This window comes from Aptenodytes patagonicus, chromosome 7 (genome assembly GCF_965638725.1).
Source record: "Aptenodytes patagonicus chromosome 7, bAptPat1.pri.cur, whole genome shotgun sequence".
Classification (NCBI taxonomy): Eukaryota; Metazoa; Chordata; class Aves; order Sphenisciformes; family Spheniscidae; genus Aptenodytes; species Aptenodytes patagonicus.
Window position 1 is genome coordinate 22720524 of NC_134955.1, and position 19512 is coordinate 22740035.

The 19512-nt window shown below is 39.7% G+C and overlaps 1 protein-coding gene across 2 annotated transcripts in view; it reads left to right on the forward strand.

The window, feature by feature from the left end:
- PDHX (pyruvate dehydrogenase complex component X) overlaps positions 1–17201 on the forward strand; it is a 59743-nt gene extending 42542 nt beyond the window's left edge. For both annotated transcript variants that reach the window (XM_076344336.1, XM_076344335.1), the window contains exons 9-11: positions 3722–3880; positions 7469–7533; positions 13138–17201. In XM_076344336.1, the coding sequence (XP_076200451.1) occupies positions 3722–3880; positions 7469–7533; positions 13138–13402 (489 nt within the window). In that variant the 3' untranslated portion in view covers positions 13403–17201. The remainder of the gene's footprint in view (positions 1–3721; positions 3881–7468; positions 7534–13137) is intronic.
- Positions 17202–19512: the final 2311 nt, after the last annotated feature.

The window sequence follows — 19512 nt, forward strand, 5'->3', positions numbered from 1 at the left end:
GTCTCCTCTTAGTCCAGAGTGTCTCAAATGTAATCACTTATTTCCAAACTTGTGAAAAGAAAGAACTGTGATGGTTTCACTTAGATGTGGAGTGTTTTTGGTTTAAATTCAGTTTGCACTTAATTTTAGATTAAGTCATAGGTGGGAGCTCTGACCAGCCTGAAGGCCAGTATTTTTAAGGTTCAGGAGGAAATAGTGTCTTTTAGTGATCACTAACAGCTGGAAAAGATCTTTGTCATGTAGAAAGATAATTATGGGGACATATGCTTGATCCTCAAACTATCCTATGGAGTTTGCCCTCGTCATCAAGGCAATGTACTTATGTATGACAATGAATGAATGCAGACTTTTGAAGCAGTTTGGAATTGCCGTGGATTTGTTACCTATACCTTCTTGATTGCACAGTGATCAAACCTTCTAGCTATATGGTAAATGCCTAGAAAAGCTAAACTTTTCTGATATCATTGCGTTGTTTCAGCCGCGGGTTCTAAAAGCTACAAACAGACAAGATAAAGCAGAACAAGGATCCAGACTAGTTGCATTACCTCACAACAATATAAAAATATCAGAAAGGGAGTGAGAGCCATTTTTCTCATTTGTGAGGATTATTTTAACTATTCAAAAGCTGAAGGAGGAAGTTACATTTAAGTTGGGGAACTATTCCCATGGATATATGGAATTAAGAGAGAACACTGCACTGGAATGGAGTTGAGTAATTTCTAGCCAAACATGTTCTAAATATTAATGTATAATTGAAGAGCTATAGATTTTGACAGAAAATAGGATTCTAGGCAGTTTCATAAGCAAGTGCCTGAGAGAAATTCTGGGCATTGGCTAGACTGGAAAAAACTTCCCAAGTTATTCTATACCAGAAACAGAAGGAGGAGCTGAATATGCTTGATATGTATTTGTTAGATGTGAACATAGCAAGAAGCTTCTTTTTGTGGTCTAATGAGACCTATGCGAGGAAATGGTGACATGCAAAAATTACTGTGAACTGCTAGCTGCGAGCGTGGGGTAGCAAATTGCTGTGCCAGAGAGCAGGTGAAAGGAACAGGAGACAGAGAGAGGAATGAAAGATTAGGTTTTGTGTTTTTTCTTTCCTACACAAAAAAAGACCAGTCAAGAAAGATCATGGGATGTAATCCTAGTTTACAGTTCGTCTATATGTGAATGAATGGCTTGAATACAAGCATTCAATGTACTTTTTATTACTTCTGCTTATATAATAAAAGTTTTCTGGTGTTATTCATAGGTTTTTTGAATTGCTTCCTGAAACTTAAAAGATGAGTAGCTTCCTGTCTGTTTAACTATTAGGCTGCTTTACTGTACTTTGAAGGAGCATACATGTGGATTATGCATGTTGTTTGTTGCCATTATTTAGAACAAGATTTCCTTATCTGCCATCACAAAATAACCTAACCAATGAATTCCGTAAATATGATTTCTCTTTCTGATATACAAATAAAAATATTTAGTCTGTGATTAGATTTGTATTCTTTTTCCTAATATTTTCAGCTGACACTAATAATACAGAATTTGAATCTTGAACTTAAGGATTAGATAGTTCTATGCTGCAAACATGAGAAAGTCATCTGTAGTGTGTAACTTTTAACTTTCTTACAGGGAATTCAACAGACAAACTTAGTAAATTATAATGCATACAGCTTTGTAAAATCAGTACATCTTTGGTTATAAATGAGTTGGTGTTCCAGGTCTGATTCTGAGAAGCTGGAGTTCTTGTGCATTGGGTTAGAAGAAATTGAGGTGTTTTGTTTTCTGTGTTTTTTGTTTGTTTGTTTTTATGGGACATTAATATTGTGTTTTTATGGAAGTAATGATTAAACTATTCTGTCCTATCCTATTGTTACAAATCTATGCTAGCATTTGTTTGACTATTAAAATAATAAATTAAAAAACCCAGATTTAACTCAGTATACCAGGTTCATGATCAAGCTCATGTCTCAACTACTTTCTGTCAGTGTTTCAGGAAAATATGTGGACTGCTAGTTTAAAAAAGAAAACACACCTCCATCTGTTCCTCCCCACCCTGAAATTTGGTGGTGTGAATACATTTGCAAGTTTAAATTCAAGGTAGTTTTATTGACTCTCTTAATTTTCTTTCTGAACAATGCAAGACATGCTTTTCTAGCTTGAATGAACTGACAGCGGCTGGTTTTACAGTTTGTGATTGGTTGGCAAACACCTCAAGATACTGCTTGTATCTTGAGGTGCTAAATTTCTCCTTCACAGTTCTTAGGATCACAAGTCCAATTACGAATTCTACTTTTGGGCTTGGTCTCCCCATTTGACAGCCAGAGGTTTGTGAATGTGCCAGTGGGCTCACCAGACGATAGCCCATTAGAAAATTTCTGGCTTTCTGGAACAAGGAGGGAGGAGTAAGGCTGGAGGAAGGAATGAAAGCTTCCAGGCTGATATCCACAAGTGGTTGGGCTTAGTAACAACAGTCGCTATAGCAGGTGTCCTTTAAAAATAAACAGTCTTTCATTGCTGAAGTGATGGGAGAAATAATAGTCTGGCCTACATCAAAATTAAGACTATTCTAATCATATTGAAGTTGATAGGAGAAACTCCTTGTCCCTACCATCTCTTTTGGATACCTTATATATAAGGTGTATATATATGTCATATTTGCACAACACCCACTTGAAGGCATCTTACAACTGTGTATGCTGTGGGACGTTCCTGAAGTTTATTTAACTAGAGGAATATGACCATCCTTTCCCCCCCACCCTCCCCCAACATACATTCTGGTGTTGAAGAATAGGAACTGAGAAGTACTGTTACACCGCTTCTTCTAGGAGTAGACTTAGTTTAGATAGAGATAATGTGTCCCTCCTATACTCTTTTCTGGAATACTTTTACTATGAAGTCAACTTCGTAATTCCTAATTTCATTAAGGTCATTAAATACTAATCTTGGATTTATTGGAAATAGTACCTTCACAGTTGGGTTTTTTTTTCCCCTGAGCTGTTTCAGCTTTATGGTAAACTCAAACATCATTGAAACTACCAGTAAACATATCAATTTTAATTGAGTCCGCACACACACACAAAAAAATAATCTGCTGCATTTTAGGAGAACCTCATCTGAACAACAGTGAGTGTACCTGCAGCATATTCTATTTGTAGCTTCCTTTGCTGGGAGTCATGCTTGAGACATGAGTGGAAAACAACACATGGGTATAGTAGGATGTCCATTTCCATGCTTTTTAAGTCAATATCCTGTGATTTATTTTTGGGGAGAAATGACACTGCTTTGTAGCTTTGCATGCTGGGCATCTGTAAGGTGGTATCAGTGACTCCTGAGGGAATTTGTAGGCTTTTGTTAATTTTTTTCCAGCAGCACCAAAAAACATTCTGGCTGCCCTGCCATTTTCAGTTCCTGGAGCATACATTCATGCTTTTTGACAAAATAAGTTTAAATAAAATAAAATAAAATAAAATAAATGCAAGCTAATCATGTACATCTATTCTTAGACCCTCATAGTGATTTTTTTTTTCTGTCTTGCTCATGGCAGTCCTGATGACAGATGTGACCTGTTCTTTTGCCTTCATTTACAGACAGCAGTCTGTGATGCACTAATTAATTTGGTGAATGCCTGTATGTAGCTATGTGTCTTAAAGGATTTTCCTTTTTCTTGATAATTGATTGCACCATTGTTCTTAACAGCTGTCTTTTTTTACTCTCGCTCTTCTAGCAAATGCCAGATGTGAACGTAACCTGGGATGGAGAAGTCTGCAGGCAGCTGCAGTCCATTGACATTTCTATTGCTGTGGCAACAGACCGAGGTCTCATTACACCAATCATAAAAGATGTCGCTGCCAAGGGAATAAAGGAAATTGCTGCCTCTGCAAAGGTAGGTCTTAAATGTATGGTAGGCTGACGAATATAGTAGCTATATAGTTTTTTGTAGCAGAAAATGTAGCATGACCCAGATACACATCAGTAATAACAAAGGCAGTTTCAAAATGGATCTAAAGTAGTTTCAGCATTCCTTAGACTTCAAAATTATTATTAATTTTGCAACTCTGTTAATTTTTAACAATAACTTAGCCATCGTGTTATTTAGTTGAATGCTGGCTAGACTGTTTGAAAAATAAACCTGTACAGATTTCTGTGATTTAATATAATTGTATTTCTTTAATCCTCATGAGAAAGCTAGATAATGTTAATATCTTTCTAGTATTTCCAGTCTTCGGGTTTGAGATTTTGTTTGTTTGGGAGGGTTTTTTTCCCCCCTTTGCCAGAAATTTGCTTGTAGCTGCTTGTGTTACTCTCTGTGCAGTTACATCATGGCGCTCATTTCTGTCTGCATTTTTTCAATATGTGGTTCAGTTGAGAATGTCACCTGAAAGGTAACATTAAACTCCTCAGACTAATGAGCAGTATTTTGCATAGACCAGGTGCCCAGTTAGCGACTTGAATCTGTGGCAGTTGTTGCCAGTCACAGAAGTAGTATTTTGTGGCAGGCAAAAATACAATGAATGATGAAATGTCCCAACACAAGCCTTTTTTTGTTATTTAATGAGTGCTAATCAAAGGCCTACGGTATCTGAGAAATGCAATAAAAGTAGCTGCTAGGGCATAAAACTGTCCCGAAACTAGACACAAGTTGCACTTTGTAAAGTTTTGTGTTTTACTGAAAGCTACAGAAGTCATAATTGTTGGTGGAGGGGAACAACCAACAAAGCTGTAGCAGAAAAAGGTGTAGGTGTCATGCCACAAAACATTCATAACTGGATATTTTTAAGATTTTTCCAGTCCATATTGCTTACTTCATGTTGAATGTGTTGCAAAAGCAAATCCTTTCACTAATATAATAGCCAGCCAAGGAGGGAGGTCAGCTGAGATTGTTATATTATTCTGTGATTAGTGATAGAATGACAAGAAGAAAACCATTATGAGGAGTATAAGTTGTACTTTCATTATCATCCCCAATATCTGTGATACTGTGACGCAGTATTACAAACCTCTCTTACCATAAATTAGTGTCCTGCAGTTCCCATGATGGGAATGTACACTTACATTATGCTTAATAGCGCTATGATAAAGTTAAGCATTCCCCTTTCATTTTAAATGGAATGTGTGTAACATAGGTCACACTACCCAATATGAAAGTCATAGGGTCACATAGATTGCAGGTGTCCACACCAACAAAATTTTGCTTTTCAACTTCTTCACTGAATTATTGAAATGAATATGTACCTGACCTACACACGTGGGAGGCACAAACTGAAACTTCAGCTGCTTCTCTACCGGTCTCCCTGTAGTTTGGCAGGCACTTATTTTGTGTAGATTGCTTATATGTCCCCTTCTGCTGCAAGTTAATTTTAACTTCTTTCCAGGTCATGTGCATCCTAGCACCGTATTTTCATCATTCAAATAATGCAATTGCACATACGCATTACGCTTATATTGACCCTATTGTGTGAATGCTGTTCCCATGGCTATTGTCTTCTGGTTCACTAATTATTCAGAGATGAACAAAGGCCTAAAATAAAATTCACTGTATCCTTTTAACTCTTAAATTCACAAGGGTGTCAGTTTTGTAAAACTTGGTGTAAGCTTGAATAGTGGGCGATTCATTAGAATGAGATTCTCTTAAACTTCTTGGTGTTTATTTCTAAGCTGAAGTCATTGCAGTCATTAAACTACCGTGGCCTTTCAGAACCCTTGCCTGAAAGATGTTTAGCAATGTATACAGGGAAGACAGTTGTTTACCATGACCAACAGAGTTATATTACAACATGAAAGTGGATTAATCCATGTCAGAACTATAACTACTAACCAACTCATTATCTGTGCGGAAGTTTATCTTGTAATGACTCTACCTTCACCCGCATGCAAACAAAAAGAAGTCAATTCAATCATAGTTTCCACTTGCTGACTCTGGTCCTTAAAGGCAGGGGTGAGGTTTCATAGAAATTACGTCTTGGTAGATTGAATTGAGTGTTTGACAGGATATTTATTGAACGCATGTAGAAAATCCCTGGAAAGCAGAACAGACAATTCCTGGAAAGCAATCTAGAAGTTAAAAACAAAAAAAAGGAAAAAAAGTCAATTCCTAGAAAGAACATGGAAAAAATCCTAGAAAACAGTGGTAGAATTCCTAAAAAGGGGGTGGAAAGTTCCTAGAAAAGAGAAGGGATTCATGGAATAATCTTCAAGAAAGTTTCACAAATACGATGTATCACTTTTTTCATGTTGTGATAAAGTAGATTTTGTGTTGGTTTTTTTTTTTATTCACTTACACCAAAATTTCCCTAACATAATTAAATGATTGGAAACTATCATTAGTTTTATTATTTTTTACCAGAAGAAGGAAAATATAAACAGACTGTGTTGCTTTTATCAGTCTTCCCAGAAGCAGATCTGAGTCTGTTTCCCTGACTGCTTTTGGAAACAGTTATTTTTGTCTTAAAATGTCATAATGCTGCAATTGTCACAACATGACATTTTCCATGCGCTTTTCCACCTGCGGAATAAATATGATACAAGCCAAAAACGCTAAATGTATTCTGTATGAATAGGATAGATCATCTGTCCTACATATATTCCCACTTCAGTCTCTGCTGTCAGTTGAACAGCTCCTCATTTTGAAAAGGTTGCTACTAATGGAGAAGTCATCCGACGCATTTCCAGTCACCACCTTTTCCATTGTGTATTCACAGGGTGTTAGGAACGGGTTGGTGGCTGAATAACTGGCTCTTGACCCACCAATGAGTGCCATTTCTCTTGAGGTCTACACAGTCCTTTCTTCCTTATGTGACAACTACTGTAAGAATTATTCATCCTGATTCCCACTGCTTCCATCTAAGGAGACCTCTGAGCTAGAAACATCCTAGGTGGGGATAAGGTTTTTTTTTCTCTGTGATCTTATCTTAGAACATAGTATGAACTTCTTGGGCTGTATTTTGAACAAAACGTTTGTGGACAGTTTCTTCTGTTATTTTTAGAAGTAGAAAAGTCTCACAAATGAAATGGAGGTCACAGGAAGGGTGGTCTTTAAGGTAGTTGAATGCTTAGTTGGAAGAAATACATTCTCTCAATCTGCTAGAAAGTTCTGAAGTGGTACATGGCAGTTTCTTTAAACAAACATGTTAAGAATACTGTGAATTTCTCATCAGTACTTCACTAGATATTTTTATCATCTAAAAACACTAGGGAGAATGGTGGTTCCATTGTGAAAACTGGGGCAAGGTTTGTAAGGTGAGAGAACAGCTTTTATTGAACAGCCAATATTGTTAGGAGAATGAAGTTTTGTGTCCTAGTCTTTTTGCCAAATCATTGCAGCTACAACAATGATGTTGCTGAGGTGCTACCCTAAATCCAAAAGCAGATGACTTTTTAATGGCATCGGTACTTATAATGTCTTACTGAAGTAAAAAGAATGTCTATTACAACACTTCAATTTCTTTCCTCTCTCCTTTTATTTTTCCCGTAGGCTCTAGCAAAGAAAGCAAGAGATGGAAAACTGTTACCGGAAGAGTACCAGGGAGGATCTTTTAGGTAAAACTCTCTAGCAGCACTTAACACATGCAGTGTGGGTTCAGAACTGTTTTATCCCCAGGTATTCCACTGTGTGTTAATCCATTGCCTTGTAAAATCTTGCTCCATTTAGGATGAAACTCCATGTAATGATTCTGAGGGCCAGATGTAGGCCGAGTGTCCTGTATCAGGGGGAAACAATTATCTTGTTACAGGTTTATTTCATCTGAGCCTCATGTGAAATTCATGTTTTTCATACAGAGACTAATCTGACTTTTATTTTTGAACCTAATTCAGTTGCAGAAGAATTTTTTTTTTAAATTGCATTCTGTGGTTAGGAAAACCCATTGATTATAGTTTTAAAATAAATATTTTAAAAGGAGTTGTTTGGCAGAGGTATTGCAGCAGACAGTGATGTCCAGTTTGTCTTCACTCTTCAGAGGAATGTCTCTAGAGGGGCAAAAAAAAGTTACTGCAAAGTTGCAGTGTTAACTCTTATAGTTTACTTTTAACTGAAACATTAAAAACTGAGTAGATCAATTTTAAATAGTAGCATATATTTAGTAAATATTTTTTCTATAAAATATACTCTGCAAAAAGAGCTACTGAACTCACTGATGAGAAATAAATGGCATGTGTAAAACACTAGCATAAATATAGTGACACAGTTGCACAATTAATTTCTCAGCTTTTACACTCCCCAAGTTTCTGAAACTTTTAATGTACTGTATTTTATGACACAGTATGATCAAGCAACATTTTTTGTTATATAAACTTTAGCTTAGCTCACTTTTTGTCAATTTTTTAAAAGCTAATTCTGAATGCTTATGTTATTATCTGTTCCAGAAGATACAATTTTTTGATGAGAGTAATACTACAGACTTCTGCAGAAACATTGCTGTAATGTATATTAATGTGCCTGGCTTGCAACTGTCTGCAGTATGTGGCTCTTATGCTGGAGGAGTGGTCAAAAAAATCTAAGCCTTTCAGTAGAAAAAAATGTGTGGAAATGCAGCAGTGGAGGCTTGGATGTCTTCATCAACACAAATGGCCCCTGAATGTGAATAACTGTGGGCATTTCACTGGTAACAGATGGCAGTAGTGAGAACAGCTGTGTGAGGTGTGATCATCCACTGACAATCTGCTCAGCTTGGTGGCAGAGCTACAAGAGGAAGTAGAAAGCTTAAGGAGCATCAGGGAGTCTGAGAAAAAGGCAGACTGGTGGACCCATGCTCTGCCCTCCCTGAGACAGAAACAGGAACAGCCACCAGAAAAAAAACAAGATCAAGGGGATCCTGTATCCTCCCCCTGCCAGGCAGAAGGCAGTAGCTTAAAGGAAAGGAGTGAATGGAGGCAAGTCCATGCTTAGGGCAGCAGGCGAACACCCTCCTTGCCCACCTCGTCTTCCCAGGTGCCTCTGTACAACAGGTATGAGGCTCTGGATGTGGAAGGCCAGTCAATGGATGATGTGGATGATGGTCCAGCAACACCAGAGGTGTTGCCAAGATCAGAAAGGCCTACCCCCCGTATCATGACCACCTCCACAAGGAAGAAAAGATGGGTTATAGTTGTAGGCAACTCCCTTCTAAGAGGAACAGTGGGTCCAATATGCCAGACAGACCCTCCTTTTAGGGAAGTCTGCTGCCTCCCTGGGGCCTGGGTTAAGGACATCACTAGGAAACTTCCTAGCCTGGTACGGCCCTTGCACTATTACCCGTTACTGCTCTTCCATGTGGGTGGTGATGAAGCCGCAACCACGTCCAAGGGCAATCAAAAGAGACTTCAGGGCCTTGGGACAATTGGTAAGGGAATCTGGAGCACAGGTTATTTTTTCCTCTCTCCTTCCAGCTGCAGGCAGTGACATTGGGATTCACCTTTGTCAAAGGGGGAAGAGGGTCATCACTCACAAGCAAGCGGGGCTCATTGACAGAGCTTTAAACTAGACTTGAAGGGGGAGGATGTTAATATCAGGCTTGCCCGTGACAAGCTGTGGGATGACATGCCAAGGTTAGAGGGATGGGGTGCTAGCGAGGGCCCTCAGCCTGTTGCTCTGAGACGTGCTGGCTACACTGGAGCACACTTGTCTTACGGAGATGAGCCAGGGGCTCCTGAGGTAATAGGAGCCAATAGGGAAACACCAGTGAAATACCTCAAAGGAATTAAGGGGTGTTCCTCTAAGAAGGTGGCACGGCCAACAGCCCAGCTGAAGTGTCTCTACACCAATGCACACAGCATGGGCAACAAACAGGAGGAGTTGGAAGCCACCGTACTGCTAGAAAGCTACTACCTAGTTGCCATTAGTGAAACTTGGTGGGACGAATCCCATGACTGGAGTGCAGCTATGGATGGCTACAGGCTGTTCAGAAGGGCCAGGCGAGGAAGGAGGGGTGGAGGGGTTGCCCTCTGCATCAAGAAATGGATAGAGTATGAAGAGCTGTCTCTGAAGAATAGCCACAAGCAGGTTGAAAGCTTATGGGTAAGAATTAGAGACTGAGGCAACAAAGAGAACCTTGTGCTTGGTGTCTACTACAGGCTGCCCGATCAAGGGGAGCCTATTGATGAAGCCTTCTTACTCCAGCTACAGGAGGCATTGCGCTCACAGGCTCTCATCCTGCAGGGGAACTTCAACCACCCCAACATCTGCTGGAAAAGTAGCACGGCGAGCTGTAGGCAATCCAGGAGACTCCTGGAATGCATTGAGGATAGCTTCTTAAGCCAGGTTAATAGACAGCCCTACCAGAGTAGTAGTAGTAGGTCTGTATGCAGTACTGGGCCTGATGGTCACCAACGCAAGCGAGCTAATCGGTGATGTCAAGATTGGAGGCAGCCTGGGCTGCAGTGATCATGCACTGGTGGAGTTCGCAGTCCTGAGGGATATGGGTCAGGTGAAGAGTAAAGTTAGGACCCTGAATTTTAGGAAAGCAAACTTCAGCTGTTCAAGGAATTAGTCAATAGAACCCCCTGGGAAACTGCCCTCAGGGACAAGGGAACAGAACAGAGCTGGCAGATCTTTAAGGATGCTTTCCATAGAGCGCCAGAGCTCTTGATCCCCAGGTGTAAGAAATCAGGAAAGGAAGGCAAGAGACTGGCATGGATGAGTCAAGACCTGCTGGTCAAACTAAAGGACAAGAAGGAAATGCAGATGCAGTGGAAGCAGGCAATCTGGGAAGAGTACAGGGATGCTGCCCGGTTGCGTAGGGATGAGGTCAGGAAGGCCAAGGCGCGGCTGGAGCTGAACTTGGCAAGGGATGCAAAGAATAATAAGAAAGGCTTCTACAGGTATGTCAGCCAGAAAAGGAAGGTCAAAGAAAGCATACCCACCCTAATGAGCAAGACTGGCAAACTGGTAACAATGGACAAGAAGGCGGCTGAGGGACCAAAAACTTTTTTGCCTCAGTCTTCACTGGCAGCCTCTCTTCCCACACCTCTCTAGTGGATAAACCTCAAGGCAGGGACTGGGGGAGCAAAGTCCCTCCCACTGTAAGAGATGATCAGCTTCAAGACCACCTGAGGAACCTGAACATACATAAGTCTATGGGACACAACAAGATGCATCCCAGAGTCCTGAGGGAATTGGCTGATGTAGTTGCCAAGCCACTCTCAATGATATTTGAAAAGTCATGGCAGTCAGGTGAAGTCCCTGGTGACTGGGAAAAGGGAAACATTGCACCCGTTTTTTAAAAAGGTACTGCTGACCTGTAAGCCTCACGTCTGTGCCTGGGAAGATCATGGAACACATCCTCCTAGAAGCTATGCTAAGGCACATGGAGGACAGGGAGGTGATTTGAGACAGCCAGCATGGCTTCACCAAGGGAAAGTCTTGCCTAACCAATCCAGTGGCCTTCTGTGATGGAGTGACTACATCAGTGGACAAGGGAAGAGCTATGGATGTCATCTATCTGGACTTCTGTAAGGCCTTTGACACGGTCCCCCACAACATCCTTCTCTCTAAATTGGGGAGATACGGATTTGACGGATGGACTGTTCGGTGAATGAGGAATTGGTTGGACGGTCACACCCAGAGGGTAGTAGTCAACGTCTCAATGTCCAGATGGAGATCAGTGATGAGTGGCGTCCCGCAGGGGTCTGTATTTGGACCAGTACTGTTTAGTATCTTCATGAATGACACAGACAGTGGGATCAAGTGCTCCCTCAGCAAGCTTGCAGATGACACCAAGCTGAGTGGTGTGGTCGACATGCCATTCAGATGGAGCTGGACAAGCTTGAGAATGGACCCATGTGAACCTCATGAGGTTCAACAAGGCCAAGTGCAAGGTCCTGCACCTGGGTCGGGGCAACCTCTGGTATCAATACAGGCTGGGGGATGAAAGGATTAAGAGCAGCCCTGCCGAGAAGGACTTGGCAGCACTGGTGGATGAAAAGCTGTCCATGAGCCAGCAATGTGCGCTCGCAGCCCAGAAGGCCAATCGTATCCTGGGCTGCATCAAAGGAAGCGTGGCCAGCAGGTCAAGGGAGGTGATTCTCCCCCTCTGCTCCGCTCTGGTGAGACCCCACCTGGAGTACTGTGTCCAGCTCTGGAGCCCTCAGCATAAGACAGACATGGACCTGTTGGAGCAGGTCCAGAGGAGGGTCACAAAAATGATCAGAGGGATGGAACACCTCTCCTATGAAGAAAGGCTGAGAGAGTTGGCGTTGTTCAGCCTAGAGAAGAGAAGGCTTCGGCGAGACCTTATTGCAGCCTTTCAGTACTTAAAGGGGGCTTATAAAAAAGATGGTGGCAAACTTTTTAGCAGGGCCTATTGCAATAGGACAGGGAGTAATGGTTTTAAACTAAAAGAAGGTAGACTTAGACTAGAAATAAGGAAGAAATTTTTTACGCTGAGGGCGGTGAAACACTGGAGCAGGTTGCCCAGAGAGGTGGTAGTTGCCCCAACCCTGGAAACGTTCAAGGTCAGGTTGGATGGGGCTCTGAGCAACCTGATCTAGTTGAAGATGTCTCTGCTTATTGCAGGGGGGTTTGGACTAGATGACCTTTAGAGGTCCCTTCCAACCCAAACTATTCTATGATTCTGTACAGATTAACCTTTTCCACTCTTTTCAGTAACTATAACAAAAAGGAGGACGTGGTGGGTTAGCTTTCTCTCTAGACAATCTGTCACAAAAGAGCCCAAGCCTTTCCTAATATACCACTTCCTAGTTGGTGACACAGACAAAAATGTTCAAGGGAGAAAGGCATGATGAGGCTTTCCTGTGCCTGAGTGATATCTAGTTGCCCAAAATGTATCACTTGATTATCAGCAGCCGTTGTAACTTAAAGTTGTGAGGTTCAATCTAAAAGACATTTGGCTTGGAACAGGGACAGACAAAGTTTATTTGAAGATATCACTTTTCTGTCCTACTTTCTGCCTTTAGTGCGTGCAATGCAAGGATATATTCCTGTAAAGAAATGGGACTTTTAAAAAGGTGCATTCGTTGTAATTGCAAAAATCCTAAACCCTTGAGAGTCTGAATGTGCCCAACTGAAATCCAATTCAAATTATTTTAAAGTTAATTGGTTTGGCTTTGGGAGAGAATTGGGTCATAGTAGTCATTGAATATAGATTATTTCTTCTAGGAGATATATAATTTTTGACATTACTGGTAACTCTTTTCTCTTTCATTTAGTATCTCCAACCTGGGCATGTTTGGCATCAATGATTTCACTGCAGTCATAAACCCTCCTCAGGCTTGCATCCTAGCTGTGGGCCGAGCAAGACCAGAGCTCAAGATTGTGGAAGATGAAGAAGGGAATGAAAAACTTAAGCAGCATCAACTCATGACAGTGACTCTTTCAAGTGATGGTCGGGTGGTAGATGATGAACTGGCTTCAAAGTTTCTGGAGACCTTGAAAGCCAACATAGAGAATCCAATGCGACTTGCCTTGTGTTAAACTCAGTGAAGATTGCTTCTTGTTTTGACAACATAGATAACTGTTATGTACTTGGGGTTGTTTTTCTGTATAAAGGAGTAAATAGTGACTGTGAGATGGACAGTTAAAATATTTAATTTATTGAATTAACGTGAAAAACTTAATTTTCATGCTTTTAGTCTTTTGCAGTGACCAGGTTTTACACTGTAAAGCTAAAAGACTTTAAAGTTAACATACTATGTTTCTTTAAACACTTAGTACTAATGGCACATAATGTTTGCGTAGAAAAGTCAATCTCCTCTGTAAAGGAAAATTCAGGGAAACTTTATGAAATTTAAAAGGGAATCATAGAATAGTTAGGGTTGGAAGGGACCTTTCTTTAAAGGTCATCTAGTCCAACCCCCCCCTGCAATGAGCAGAGACATCTTCAGGTAGATCAGGTTGCTCAGAGCCTCGTCCAACCTGACCTTGAATGTTTCCAGGGATGGTGCATCCACCACCTCTCTGGGCAACCTGTGCCAGTGTTTCACCACCCTCAGCGTAAAAAATTTCTTCCTTTATATCTAGTCTAAGTCTGCCTTCTTTTAGTTTAAAGCCATTCCCCCTTGTCCTGTCACTACAGGCCCTATTAAATGTCTGTCCCTATCTTTCTTATAAGCCCCTTTAAGTACTGAAAGGCTGCAATAAGGTCTCGCCAAAGCCTTCTCTTCTCTAGGCTGAGCAATGCCAGCTCTCTCAGCCTTTCTTCATAGGAGAGGTGTTCCATCCCCCTGATCATTTTTGTGGCCCTCTTCTGGACCTGCTCCAACAGGTCCATGTCCGTCTTATGCTGAGGACTCCAGAGCTGGATGCAGTACTCCAGGTGGGGTCTTTCCTGTGCTGAGATGGGATGCTTTATTTAAGGGCTAAATATCTAGCTTTTAGAATGAGGAAAGCAAGAATCATAATTGAGCAAAGTCCTGCTATGAGTCCTGGTCAATACTGAGATAACGCAATAGCTAAATTCTATTGCTGCAGTAGAAAGGTTTTCAGAAGACTTTTCTGGCGTGTTGTGCCATCCAAATTAGATTGAAATTAGATTTATGAGATTTTGACAGATATTTCAATGGCTTCCTACATAAAGAGCAAAGACATTACAAACCAAAAAAGTTTTGGTTTAATTTCATTTACATCACAGATTTAACTGTTCTTTATCTTCTCCTTTACTATAAGCTACATTGAAGAAAACAAGATGACTGTGGAGATGAATGGGGAAAAGAAATGACAGGAAATTCTGAGACTAAATTAGATCATAGATAAAAAATAATTTCTCAAAATACTAAGTAATCTGTGAAATCCATAGATTCATTCATGTAATTAGTACTCATTAAAACTGTAGGTGCATCTATTTTTTTCTAGTATCTTAGATAACTGCATGATCTAATGCCTTGCAGAGAGAGGTAGAGAGGAGAATAAAGTTGTCTGAATAAATGCATTCTCCGTAAAGGATGGAATCTTGGCGTCGTTGATTTTTAGTTTTTGATGGAACCAACATTTAGTGAAAACAACATTTTGTGTTTTTTTAAAAAAATAATAATAGGTTTTCTTTGACTTAATTTGGAGACAGTTACATTTTTTAAACTTATAAGTTGCCCCAACTCAGATATCTTTTTCAGTACCACAATATATAAAAACAATATTTTTTTCAGGTGCTCTGTGATATATTGTGCCTAACGTAAAACTTAAGTAAATTGTGCCAGCAGTATTGTGATGAAAAACTAGCTTTGATCTCTTAATCTCATAGAGGTTCCAGTATGAAAGGTCAAATTTTGCACACTGAATATTTGCTGACTAATGCTGTTCTTAGATAGAATAAAAATGTAACTAGAAAGTGTTTCATCATCAGTGTATATTGAATTGTAACTCGGAGGCTTAAGTGCAGTGGCCTGAAGTTTAAATTAACAGAAGCAGATTTTTTTTTTCTTATATATAAATATAGAACCATGTATTATATGTGTTAGTAATAAAATAACTGCATTTACAGGACCTGGTGAGAATATAAATTGTCAGTAGAATTCTGGGAGTTTGTCTTATTCTAGTTTGTGCAAGTACTTTTTTTAAAGATTTGGAGGACTTGTTTGTTGAGCTGCTGCCATAATTAAAAAGCTAATTGCAAGACAAAACCTTTTGTTAATACTGAGTTGAGAGTTTTTGCTAAATGAATTTGCTTCTCTGGCTTCTTCTGATATCACAAATTTCATAAACTATTAAATCTAACAGTAGGGAAAGATTTTGATTACCAAATCTAGTTTACTGTGCAATAATGGACATACCCATTCTGTATTTCCAGGAGTTTGTCACTGATAAATTATATTCAAGATTGGGTGCTGAAGATTAATTTGCAATTTTAAATGGTTAACCATTAATTTTTCCGAAGTTGTTTGTCAAGCCCGTATTACTTTGAAGGGAAAAACCCTACCAATTTATATATTGTCCTTAATAATGTACAAGAAGTTCTCATTGTTTGCATAGCTAAATCTGTTCTGCCCAAGAGAATTTGCAGACTCATTTAAAATCTGATATACTGTTCTTCATTTTTGTATGTGGTGCTCTAGTGGTGGTGTGTGCTCCCCAGCATTTGTATATTATACTCTTTAGCTGGCCATGGTTAAGGGCTCTGTGACTGATGTGTACAACTATAGTTTTGCGTGTATGTGTGTTCATGTAGTGCGAGTCAGTATGTTTTACTTTTGCTTTTGGAGCCACTAGAAGGCACTATTGTATGTAAGTATAGAATGTTTATCATGTCTCATTCATGTGGGTACCAGTACATCCATTATACTTTCCCTGTTCAACACAAACAAGTGAAAACAGTGTTACTTTTTCTCCAGGTTAAATAAACCTTTACGACTTTTGAACTAGGCAAATCTCAGTAAAGCTAATACAAGCTTTAGTTCCAATTTCTTTACACCTGCCTGCTTGCCAGCATTGTCATTTGACATACATCCATATTTATGTGATTTGTCAGTCATCAGCCTGTGAAGGAAATTTCTGGAATGCAGACGTGACAGCAGTCAGATTTCCTTAATTCAGAGTAATCATACCATTTGGCAATATCTACCACTTCAGCAGAAGTGACACAACAAATAGTTGCCCATACAGATTAAAATAAAACATTTAATATCTTCCTGAAGAATTTAGGGATTTGGGGATGGGGGCAATGGATAAAATGGCCCAGAAAGTGAGCCATATGAAATGGTTATGCTTACATTTGAAGCAATGTTCATCTCCATCCATACAAAATACAGTAGACACTCTTATTTCAACTAACAATTAGTCCCATTGGATACAATAGAATTTTAAAGTTGCGTAGGAAGCCATAAATATGACAAATAATCCAAGAAACAGTCACGTGCTTTTATGTGCTGTGTTTTACAGGAAGTTGCATATTGATATCATTAAAGTATATGCAATTGCAGAGTGAGTTAGGGGGAAACTAATTCAGAATTGTTGGAACTAAGTGTCATGCTTGATGTGTTTTTCATATACAATAATTTGTGCCATAAGGTGACAGAAAATAAAGAAAAAGGTGCCATTGGGATTGATCATGTAATAGTCTTATGGTGGTGACCTGTAGGTTTGAAATGGATTTTGCTTTTTTTTTAATTATTTTTTTACTTTCTTGGCTTTTCTTGTATGAATTCTCATTTTTCCACTGAGGTTGTGTCCTGGATTACATCAGACCATAACAAATACTTCTTCCTCCCTAAAATCCACTGAAAATGTGTGTTATTGTAATTTCTTTGAAAGCAGTAGAAATAAAGCACATGAAATAATGGTTGCACAATGACCAGTGCCAACTGGTCAGGTGGGTCAGTCTGTTTCTGTCAGAAGTACTCATTGCAAGCCCCTTTCAGTACCACTCAGTTTATCCTGGCAGTTTCAGGTACGGGTTAATCAGAGTAAGGTTAATCTACTTGTATGTTAACCAAAAACAGGCAAGACTGGGAGCAGCCCCTGGGAAGCTTAATTTCTATAATCTGTGCTGTAGACTTTTATGGAGAAGAATTTTGCTCTCACAGGTAGACAATCCAGTATCTTTCACAACCACTGCTTCAAGGATATGAAAAGCTGTAGCATAGAATTAAAAACTTTGCATAGGAAAAGGCAAAGCTGAGATGTGGCAAACATGACCGCATACACATTTAAAAGCTTTGGTGACTGAAGAGCTGAACAGTATCCCAATGTCATCTTTTGGCAGAAGGAAGCCACGTTAGAGTCCCCTTGCCCAGCAGGCAGTTTTCCATAAGCAAGTAGGTTACATGACACTAAAACATGTATAGGTTACTGAGCTGGTAGATCATACTATGATTCGGTTTTTAATTCAACTGTTTTTATCTTTGTTTTTAACTAGGTCCCTTAGGTCTCTGTTGTTGGTGATGATTCCCCCCCCCCTTCCTAAAATGTAAAACTATTGTCTTAAGAATTCACAAGAATGTACATTATTGACTTGCTTATCAAGGAATGTAATGTCTGTGTTCAAAATCCTCTTTGATCTGTTTCCAGACCCCATGCAGTCCATACAGCTGCATAAGCTAGAAAAGAATGCAGGTTGTCATGAGAGACAGGCTCTTTTCTGGTATTCAACCAAGCTGCCCCTTTCTGTAACCCACAAAACTGTTTGTTGTGGTAGTGCTAGATCAAGAGCAAGCGTTCTTTGAAACGTGTAGTAGTGTTGGTGGTGTCATTTGCAGACTAACACATGCAATGGCCCTCGGTCTCACACAGTTGGATGATCCTATATAACTTGAATGCAAGATTGTAAATTGACATTGAACATTCTTGCAAGTTAGGTGCTCTTTTTTTAGAAGAAAACTATTAGGACTCAGACCACGGGGGGAATTTGAATGGAACTGCTGTGACTGTACAAGAGTGATTTCCAAGAGCATAGCATAGCAAGAAACCATTCTTCATAGGATTAGGACACCTGTTGTCCTCTATCTGGACTTCTGTAAGGCCTTTGACACGGTCCCCTGCAACATCCTTAAAGATTAGAGATCAAGAGAAGATTCTCTTATACCTTAAAAGTTCCTCTCATGTGGCCTAGACCTAGATAGGAAGAAAGGGCAGCTGTGAACATTTTTATTTCTGCTCACTGTTGTATGAAGAATATACTGAATTGTTAGTGCAGCAGATCTTCTCTCTCCTACAGTTTCATGATTTTTGCATTGGCTATGTAACATTCATTACAGTGTGCTGTTCGCTTCACTTTGCAGGGATCTAAGCAATTGAACCCTGTAGGATACTCTGTTGACCTAGTCATCAGCCAATTCCTGTTTCAGCTGCCTATCTTAAGAAAATATGTGTAATTATGTTTCATTTTGCAAGTTTGGTGCACTTTTAATTTCTTCCCTGCCAAATAAATTATAAGCTTAAATATCCATGGAGGCTGTTTGCTTTGTGCAGATGCTTATACTTGCTGTGTCATGTCTCGGTCTCCATTAGTAGCATGCACTGAGTTTCTCTAGGTTTCAGCAGACAGCATCACGCTGTTTCCTCTTCCTTGCATGGAAAACAGGAACTATAACGGAGCCCTTGGTTGATCAAGAAAGAAACTCTTCTTATGCTCTTCTGAAGTGTGAGAATTCTGGCTTATAGTGTAAATTTCAACCAAATATTCTGAGTGCAATACGTTGCTTACTCGCGCATTTTGGCAAGGATTCTAAAGCACCTTTACTATTCACTTTATAGTACAAGCAATACACAGATTCAGATGAAAATAATATTCACACTTTTTTTTTCCCCCAAGAGTATTTAGAGAGGCAAGTTATGTACAGAATTATTTTGGGAGTCAATTCACAATGAATTGGTTGTGCCTACAGAAATTTATCAGATGTTATCACATCTTGCATTTCCCTGTTGACAAATACAGAAGAGTTACAGCTTTTTCAGGCAGATTGGGAGTCCTTCCTCTGTCCATTCCTATTTTGAACCTAATCTAGCTATCATAGTCTTCAAAGCAGGTGATGTCTTACTCAAGCTCATAACAAGGGCTAATGATTCTGAGTGACTCCCAGCCTGGAGCAGAAGAGACATTTTGGGATGTGCTAAATTATCGTGAACAATGTTCTAAGGCACTTCCTTGGTTGCTT